The sequence below is a fragment of the Nyctereutes procyonoides genome, unplaced genomic scaffold, assembly GCF_905146905.1.
Source record: "Nyctereutes procyonoides isolate TBG_1078 unplaced genomic scaffold, NYPRO_anot_genome, whole genome shotgun sequence".
NCBI lineage: Eukaryota > Metazoa > Chordata > Mammalia > Carnivora > Canidae > Nyctereutes > Nyctereutes procyonoides.
In genome coordinates, this window is record NW_026575135.1 from 50,564,529 (window position 1) to 50,574,561 (window position 10,033).

Consider the following 10,033-nt stretch of genomic DNA (forward strand, 5'->3'; position numbering starts at 1 on the left):
ATGACAAACACGGCTGCAGTACCTTGACTGTGTCTAGAGGGTGGCCGATGATGACACTGGCTGCACCTGTGAATCAAAGAAGAGGACCTGGTCACTCAGCCCCTGAACTCTTCACCAGGTACCCAGCTCACTCATGCCATCAATACCCAGCTGCCGGGGGGACCCTTGTAATGTCATAGGCACCAGCCCAGGTGCTGAGGAAGGCAGAGACCATGAAGTAAAATCTGGGCTCTGCTTCAAGGAACCAGCACCCCAAAAAAGGCAGTGAAGGTGCTGGGGCAACTGGGTATCCACATGCCCATGAGTGAAGTCAGAGCCCTACTTTATGCCATATACAAAAATGAACTCAAAACAGACCAAAGACCTTAAAACCCAGAGGGAAATCTTCCTGACGTTAGATTGGCAAGAGATTCTTCAATACGATGCCAAAAGCACAAGTCACAAAAGAAAAAATAAATTGTGTGTCATACAAATTAAACACTTATGTGCAGCAAAGGACACTATCGAGAAAATGAAAATAATCTAAGAATCGGGAGAAATATCTGCAAATCATATATGTATAAGGGTCTAGGATCCAGAATTTATTAAAAAAATACTTAAAACTAAAAAGATTTTTTTTCAAGTAAGCTCCATGCCCGACACAGGGCTTGAACTCCCAACTCTGAGATCAAGACCTGATATCAAGAGTCAGATGTTCCACCAATTGAGCCACCCAGATGCCCTACCCCCCAATTTTTTTTAATGAGCAAAGGACTTGAAGAGACATTTCTTCAAAGAAAATAAACACATGGTCACTGTGTATAGTGGTTGTTAGGGCTTAGGGGGAGGGGAAATGGAAGTGATTGCCTGATGGATCCAGGGGCTTTTTTGGGCACAAGGAAAATTTGTAAGTAGACAGAGGAGACAGTTGCACAACAGTGTGAATGCATCAAATGCCACTGAATTGGATGCTTGAAAATGGTTATTTCTAGGTTATGTGATTTTTGCCTCCCAAAAAAGGGGGTGTGTGTGAAGAGAAAACCCAGAAACTTTTCAGTTACCTATAGGTAACTTCACTTTTTCTATACTTGACTTTTAGCATCTGTAGGTAGAAGTAATATTAACATCTACCTCACAGTTGCATTGTAAGAATGAAATGAGGTCATGAATGTCAAGCACGAGCAGAGTCCTAGCTCTTCTAGGCTCTTCAAAGAGAGATGCTGTCACTATCAAGTTTTAGTGTGTGTGTGTGTGTGTGTGTGTGTGTTTTAAAGAGGGCCTCTCTGAAACGGTGAGAAATATTCTGGACTTTTCTTCTCACAGAAAAATGTCCAGCCATACACATAGTCTCAAGGCCTAAACAGCATCGATGGGAAGCAAGGCTGCCCTGAGGCCATGTAGATGAAGAGGTCCTTGTTGCAGAAGTTGTCGACTCTGCAGTTGAAACCAATCCTCTATGACAAATTCCCTACAACGCTGATGAAGAAGGAAGAGTCCTTGCTAGCTGGGGTGATTTAACCAGATAAGGCAGTCCTGGAATATGTGACACGTAGAGATGTAGAGGAACCAGTGAAGCCCAGAACAGACAATTGTTTGGTTTAGAACCTCCAGACCCCTCTCAGATCCTCCTTCCCACAGAAGTAGGCAGAGGGAAGGTTGAGTATTCAATCTACTGGAACCCATCCCAGCATAAGAAGAAAGGACTTCTGGTCCTCAGACTCTAGATGCTTCTCCCTAGTGAGTGAGAAGCCCAGGGAAGCAGCCCTGGAGCTCACCTTGGATGTGTATCTCCTTGGTCACTCATTAACCCACCCATCTGAAAGCAGGGAATGCAAGATAAGAAATGGGCCAACCTGGGGCACCTGGGTGGTTCAATCGGTTAAGCATCTGCCTTCAGTTCAGGTCATGATCCCAGGGTCCTGGGATCCAGCACCACAACAGGCTCCCTGCTCATTGGGGAGTCTGCTTCTCCCTCTGTCCCTCTGCCCAGCTCATGTTTTCTCTCTGGCTCTTTCTCGCTCTCTGTCTGAAATAAATAAATAAAACCTTAAAAAGAAAAGAAATGGTACAATCAGGTCAGTGGTTTCCAGACCTGAAGATCTAACAGATCAGTGAAACTTCAAACAAAATGTAAAGGATGTCATGGTAAAATTTTATCATGCAAGTTCATTAAGAGAGAAAACACCTAGAGATTAGTACAGGGGTTAAGATGGCCCTGGTACCAGACTGTCCAGGTTGGGATCCCAGGGCTCATGCTACATGCATGGCCTTGGGCAAGTCAGTGAATGTCTCTGTGTACCCATTTCCTCATCTGTTACATGAGGATGTAATAATTATAGCTACCTCATTGGGGCTATAAAGAAATATACATCAACAGACATGAGACCACATAGTGTGTGATACAATTTATATAAAATGCCAAGGAAAGGCTAATTTATAGAACCAGAAAGTAGATTCATGGATTGCCCAGAGGGAGAGGGAGGGAAAGGAGTTTAACCGTAAATAAGCGTGAATAAAGTGTGCTACTGGGGAAGAAAATGTGCTAAATTGAATTTATGGTAATGGCTGCACCACTGGTAAATTTGCTTGAAAATCACTGAATTCTATACTTGAAATGGGTGTGTCTTATGCAAATTAACCTCAGTGAAGTTGTTATAAAAATACTTGTGGCGGGATGCCTGGTTGGCTCAGTGGTTGAGTGTCTGGCTTTCGCTCAAGTTTTGACCCCCGGGGTCCTGGGATGGAGTCCTGCATTGGGCTCCCCGCAGGGAGTCTGCTTCTCCCTCTGCCTATGTCTCTGCCTCTCTGTCTCTCATGAATAAATAAATAAAATCTTAAAAAAAAAATACATGTGGCACTTCAACACCACCTGCTGCCGACTTAAGTATTCAGTGATGACATGTATCCTCACTTTATGGAAGCAAGAAAACCGCCAAGCTAAAAACAACAAAATGTTACCATCAACAAAGTAAGGACAATGGCAGAATAAAAGACCTACTGAAGTTGGTCTGGCTACATAAGGGGACAGCCTGAAATAGGGAAGGCTCTACTGAGGCTTGTCAGAATGGCTGAGGGTTGTCCAAAGAGGGCCTGAATAAGGCCAGTGGGCTTCTGGGTACAGCACCCCCCCACCCCACTACAGTAGAGTTAGGAGAGGAAAGTCTCAATGCAACTCAAGAAAGCCTGCACAAAAGAACTGCTTATGGTGGAAAGGACAACCTCTGTTCTTGACAGCAAGAAGCATGGGCCCTGCAGCCACCTGTTAGGAGACAGGGGAGCAGGCACCAGAAAGGGATCCTGGGATGCTATCTGATCTGTTGCTCTTTTTGTTTCATTTTCATTTTCCTACAAATCTTCTGGTCTTCTCCATTTCCAGAACTGGTGTGTTTGTGAGGTACAAACACACTAATTATAGCCTCTGTCTCAGCATCTCAGGTTTTCAGTTTTGTTTTTGACTTTGGGCAGGGGCTGCTGCATTTGCCAACATCCCTTTTCTGATGATTCTCTTACACAGGGCAAAAGAAAGAGTATTTTACAATAAGTGACAGTCCTCCCCAGACCTGGCCAGGAGCAGACAACGATGGAGAAGGAAGCCTGCTGTGAAGAGAAGATCAAAGAAGCATGGAAATGGATGCGACTCTTGCCCAAGCCAACCCATTCCCAGGGCCCAGCAGACAGCGGCTCCAGGAGCGGCTCCAAGGAGAAGCAGGTCCAAGAGTGACAGGAGGAGAAACCTAACAGTCGATAAAGGCCGAAAACATGATGGGTTCCTCCGATCTGGCAATGCGCTCCGCATGCCCTGCACCCCCCAGTCTGGGCGCCACCACCACCACCACCACCCCGCCAGGGCCAGCCTGATCGCGAAGCCGGGCTCCCCATCCCGCGCACGGGGCAGTCAGTCGCACCCTCACCCACAAGTTCTTGCAGCCCTGTCCCCAAACTCTGGCGCACACCGGGTGGCCGGAGGGTGTGTGCGCGCCTGGGCGCTCCATTGGCTGTTGGCTTCCACGGCCGGTTTAATAGTTACCGGAGCCACTTCGGAGGGTCCTCTCTGGGAGGCAAAGCCGCAGGTCAGGGGAGAATGTGCGAGGCTGGGGGGGCTCGGCCCCAGCAGCAGCCGCGGGGGCGGCGGGGCGGCGGGGTGGGAGCTCCGCACCCCTGCACCTCCACCCCGCGCGCGCCGTGTGCGCCGTGTGGGCCGTGTGCGCGCGCGGGGTGGAGGTGCAGGGCTGCGGAGCTCCCACCGCCCAGCACGGTCTGTGCGCCCGGTCGGGTCTCCCTTTCTCTCCCTGGCCCCGGGCGTCCACCGCAAGCACACGCACCTCCGCGGGGCTCCCTCCCATCCCGGGCTGGGCTCACCTCCGATCCAGCCCGCCGCGAAGTCTTCCAGCTGGAAGCTGCCCATGGCCGAGCCGCGCCGGTGCCAGTCAAAGTCCGCGGCGCATGGCCCGCCGGCCCGCGTGTCGGGGGAGGAGGTGGAGGAGGTCGGTCCCGCCGCAGCCCAGTCCCCCGAGTCGGAGCCGCCCGCACCGCCGGGGAGCCGCCGCGCTCACCTCTCGGAGCGCCCGCGGCTGCGGCTAGCACGCCCCCAGCGGCCCTTAAAGGCGCCGCCGCCGGCCGCTCGCGGACGCCTGGGCCCCCGCGCGCGCGCCGCCTTCCCTCCGCCCGCCCTTGGCCCGCGCCAGCGCCCGCGCCCGCGCCCGCGCCCACGCCCGGCCGCTTCACACCCTCCACACCTCGGGCCCGAAGATGCCCGCCCTGCATCGTTCACATTTCCTCTGAGACACTGGCGATTGATGTCAGGGGCAGTTTCGCAAAATGCGTCACAGGAGGCAGAAAGGGAGGCTGAGAACCCCTGGCCGGGGAAGAATTTGGCTTCCAACCCCACCATCTCTCCGTGGGTTTACATAAAGCAGCACCGAGGGTCTTCCAACCGGATGAGCAGCTACAATCAGCTCAGCCGCGAGTCCTTAGTTCTCTGAAAGCCCTTAGAGATGGTTTCACTCTAAAATACCCAGGACACACAGTTTTGCAGGACCTCTGTAGAGGTTAGGGACTCTCTCTCTCTGGGCCACATGCTCCACACCTCTCTGGCTAGCCCCGGGCTGCAGAACCTCCTCTATTCAAGAATAACTGACACATTGAGGGGAAAGCACGTAGCCCAAGGGGAGGCTCCAAGAGAACTCTAAATAAATACGAGCTATGAGGATGTCTTCAGGCCAGAGTCTATGCCCAGGGCTTTGTGCACAGTCCCGCTTCCTTCTCACAGCACCTGTGCGCAGGCATATCAGCCCCTGAGGGTCAGTTTTAGGAGTCCATGTGGCCAGGCGACAGTACCCAGGGATTCCATCAAACACTAATCCAGGTGTTGCTGTGAAGGTATTTTTATAGATACAGTTAACATCTAAAACCAGCTGACTTAAAGTATGGGAGTTTATCCTTGATAATCTGAGTGAGTCCCACCTAATCAATGGAAAGGCCTTAAGAGCAAAATGGAGAGACACCTGCCTGGCTCAGTGGGAAGAGCATGTGACTCTTCATCTAGGGTGGGGAGTTCCAGACCCATGTTGAGTGTAGAGATTAAAGATAAAGGAAAATAAAAATAAAAGAGCAAAATGGAGGCTTCCCTGAGGAAGCCTAGACTCCACAACTACCTAATACGTGTATGTCCCCTACTGATTGTTTCTCCGGTGGAACCCTGTGTCCACCTGACACAACCCTGACATCACTGATTCCAATCACCTGTGGGTTTCTCTTTGGTCTCCCAGCCCGGGGAGGTGATGCTTACCACCATTCCAGCCATGTCCCACTCAGCACCCACGCAAGCACCTGGGGATTCAGGTTCATGTCTACTTTTCAGGTACAGCTCTCCAGGGGCCCAGCTCAAGTCCAGGCTCAGCCTACACTCTCCACTCTGGGCCACCCAGGAAGGCAGAGGGATAGTCCTCTCTGGCCCTCAAATATGCTCTCTGTAGGTTCTGTAGCCAGGATCCAGCTGGAGGTCCATGCTCACTGGAGGACGTGGCCTGGCTGTGTGAGGTGCTTTCAGTACAATGGAGTTCTCTGACCTCCTTCCAAGAAGGAGGGTGATTTGATGCTAATTTCCAGCAGGAAACCAGCCTTGGCACCCAAAATGGTGACGGTATCATCCAAAATAAGGGGCCTCTGCTGGGCCTGCTCTTTTCCTACTGGCACATCCATGTCATATTATCTAGGCCATAATGCAGCAACCACCCAGGCCTCCTTTTTCCAAAGCAAGACAAAGTCTGACCACTGAGTCTTGATCCTAAGGGCCAAGAAACTTGCTGAGGAGTCAGGGCTCACCATCAGCACGGACCCCCAAACTATGCCCTACATACCAGGCCTGGGATATGTGCTGGGACAGTTCGAAGACATAAAAGCTCTCCTAAGAGCAGGGCTTTTGTGAGTTCATCACTGAGCAAGTCAACAGGTAGAAAGGCCCACCGTCTTGGAGGACCACCTCACGGGTGCCAGGCTACATGGTCATTCCTCAGTCCTGTGTCAGCACTAATTAGAAGGTCCTGAGTTGTCAGGCAGTGGCCCTGGCCGCCCTGGGACAGACTCCTGAGCTCTGAAGGCTACTGCTTAAACTGCTAATGAGCACAGCAGAATGGAAGGAGTGGGCTCCTCTCCAGAATAAACCCCTGTGCTCCACTCCCAACTGTGTGCCACAAGTCTGCCTACGAGGCACAGCACCCAACAGGCAGAGGGAGGACTCAGGTCTAGTGGCAGTCAAGGGCCAGGCCTGGAGGACTAGGCTGGGGGACCCGGCAGGATGCTCATTCTGGGGAGGGGGCTGGCCTGTGGCTTAGCCCTGGCTTCCCTGCTCTGGGGTGTTTATAATGCTGCCATGCACCTTTGTATTCTAGCCTGGGGAGAGGGCGAGTACTGAAACTGAGGCACAGACAGATGAGCTCCATGAGTGGCTAGGGCCAGAAAAATCCCCATTCCCTTCCTCCCTCTTCCTGAGAGGTACCCTCCCAGAGCATTTCCTGCTGCCGAATGTGGGATATGTGTATAGGAATGTGCTAACATCTGACAATTAGGGGCCCACTTCCCATCTCTCATTTGCCTTTTCAGATGACGACATTCCTGGGCACCTAGTTTGTGCCAGTCTCCATTCTTGGGAGCTGTCACAGAGGGGGCAGTTTGAGTTGCCCACAAGGAAGCAACTGTGAGAGCACTGGGGAGGGGGTTGTGTGCCCAGCAGCCATCAGAGAAGACCCTCAGGCCCCCAATCTCTTGACTGCACTGAGTCTCTCCAGCCTCAGGGCTCCACCTCCTCCATGCTCTCAGCCAAGCCCTCCCTCCCCACCTGCTGCCTGAGCAGCACAGTCTTGGGCCAGGTGTTCCCACCTGATGGCCTGTGGCTGAGGCCCTGCCTCCTGCTCTTCTGCCTTCTGGAAGCCCCCTCCCACTCAGTCTTTCTCCCCTCCTCCACTGGACTGCTCACCCTCCTTGGTGCTTCCTCCCTATGGGCCCTCGTTGCCACCCTGTCCCAATCACACCCACATCTCTCCACTCACAAGCCCCACATCTCATCTCCCACTCAGACCTCACTTCTGAACCCAGACGTCTTTCTTTACTCAACATCTCCACTCGGGTGGCCCCACGTCATCTCTAATGTGACACGTCCCTTGATGACCTCTTTGACTCGCAAAGTATTCCTCTTTGCATGTCCCCCCACAGCCAGTCACCCAAGCCAGACCCTGGATTCCTCTCTCTGCCCCAGGCCTCATCTCATCAGCCAAGTCCTCAGGGTCTCTCCCCTCCATGGCCCTGATATCCACCCTTTCTAACATCCCCCTAGGTGGCTGAGCCCAGGCCTATACCACCACCTGCCTGGATCATGGTGACAGAGGCTCTCTGCCCTGCTCCCTGTCTAGCCTCCAGCTGCTGCCACAGTGAACTTCCAAAAGCTTGCATATGCCCTGGCCCTCCTCTGTTGAGGGAACTCCAATGATTTCCCATGGCCTTATGCATAATTCCAACTCCCCAGCTTGGCACTCAAGGGTCTGTGGGCTAAGGTCCAATTGCCTTTCTACTTCTGACTTCCTACCACCTCCCTTCAGGCTGGAGCCCCAACTGGGCAGTGTGTCCTCCAAGCCCCACCTGCTTTCCACGTGCAACTTTGCATGTGTGTTCCTTTACTGCAAATGCACTCTCCCCTGCTTCTCTGATTAACCCCTATACCTGACTCCTCTGAGACTCAGCTGCCACTTTCTCCTGACCTGCCTTCCATGAAGCACTCACCACCCCACTCCACATTGGATCTGCTGTCTCTCAAGTGTGTTTCCAGAATATCTCAGGCATATCCATATCACAGCTGCCAACCCTCCAAAGTTTAAGGGGCCTTATTTTCCTCTAAACCTGCAGTGTCTGGCACAGGCCTGGTGGACAGTCATTGCTCAGCATGCCTCAAATGGGGAAGGCTGTGGAGCAGAAGTCTGAAGGGCCTGCTGACTGCCGGCAGCCAAAGAGGGGGTCCAGATACAAGGTAGAGCAGAAGAGGCCCTGGGCCTTTCTTGGCAGATCACAGAAGCCTGGCTCCTTTCAGGATCTCAAAGCCACCAGACATTTTTATACTTCAAGACCTTTGCACTAACCACTCCTGCTCATAGCTCCCTCCTCTTGCCTCTGGAGGAAGCTTCTACTTCCTTTAGACCTAAGGTGAAACATACTCTTCATAGAGGCCTTCCCAGACCCCTGGGCCAAGGTCAAGCCCTTTTTGCCTCTCTTGAAGCATCCCTATTTCTCATTCCATCCCTTACCATGTTGGTCAGTCCTTGTGCAATGCCCTGGAGGCCTGGGAGCATAGGGCTCTTGTGACTCATACGCCACTGCTGCATCCTAAGCCTCAGCCACGGAGTAGGTGAGCAGGAAATCCTGATTGTTGAAAGCAAATGCATGACGTGGGAGCACACATGCATGCTGTCTTTTTCCTTGAGCATTTGTACCTGCTGCGTCCATCCTGTACTGGCCACAGACAGCAGGAGCTCTCTGGTTCCTTCCCTGTCTCTGATGGAGAGGAAAGAGCATAGAGTGATTTCCAAGGTGCTGTTCAAGCTTCTCATTTGGGGCACCATTCCCTCCTTTACTGACAGTTCTTTGAGAAAGTCTATTCAGAGTATGTTCAGGCTGTATTTGGTCCAGCGTCGATTCGATTTTGACTCCAAGTCAAGAAATAGAGGTGCAAGGCTGTGAAGGGGGACAAAGCAGCCACTGGGAGGCTGGGAAGCCTGGTCTCTGCTTCTGGTGCTTCTGCTGCCTCATTGGGTCCTGTGGGTGAGTACAGGCCTCAGTTTTCCCTTCTGTCTTTTGGAGAGTGCAGAATGACTTTTGTCTTAGGCAGTATCCAAAAAGTATGAAATTCGGGCCACAGCATCATCTATGGGTGTCTTGTCAGGATGTGCCACCAGAGAGCGCTGCTGCCCAGCATTTGGGACTCCCAGGAGAGAAAAACCAGCTAGGCAGCCCAGCGTTTCCGCCCAGATTCCTCTGCCCTGGGCTGGCGGAGCTTACACTTGGACAGTGAAAGAGGCACGGACCCGGGGGGCTCAGAGGAGTCTGAAGGTGCCAGGGAAGGCTTCTGAGTGGATCAAGGAGGACTCACCTGAGGCTTTCCGGAGCTCACTCTACTTGAAGGGAGAATGCCCCAGTAAAGAGCGATCAAGATCTCAAATGTACCGAGGTCTCTCTCTCTTTTTTAAACCAGGGCTCCAAGCCCTGGCCCAATAATCTATGTTTCACCTATACCATCTCATTGTACTCTGTGAAGAAATTTCCCATTTTATTAGATGAGATGAATAAGGCTCAGGGAGGTTAAGCGATTTCCCCAAAGTCAGTGGATGGAGGATTACACATCTGCTATATGACTCCAGGGCCCAGCTCTTAACCAAGGTGCTGCCTCTTGGCCAATATTCAGAAAGTGGGGGTGACTTTCTCCAAAGTCCCTGTGCCCCTATCCCTGCCCTGGGCCACCTGCATAAATGTCCTAACTTCTGTCCTTCCTTTTCTCTACCATCAATAAGAA

General features: G+C 52.1%; 1 protein-coding gene across 5 annotated transcripts in view; it reads right to left on the reverse strand.

Moving 5' to 3' along the window:
* Positions 1-4,507, reverse strand: part of SLC25A48 (solute carrier family 25 member 48) — a 40,865-nt gene extending 36,358 nt beyond the window's left edge. For 3 of the 5 annotated variants that reach the window (XM_055302641.1, XM_055302639.1, XM_055302638.1), the window contains exons 1-2: positions 4,339-4,507; positions 23-66 (exon numbers count right to left, since the gene is read on the reverse strand). In XM_055302641.1, coding sequence (XP_055158616.1) covers positions 23-66; positions 4,339-4,384 — 90 coding nt within the window. In that variant the 5' untranslated portion in view covers positions 4,385-4,507. Of the gene's footprint in view, positions 1-22; positions 67-1,832; positions 2,026-4,338 lie in introns of all 5 variants that reach the window. The other 2 variants (XM_055302642.1, XM_055302640.1) reach the window with 1 other exon arrangement.
* Between the last annotated feature and the right edge of the window lie 5,526 nt (positions 4,508-10,033).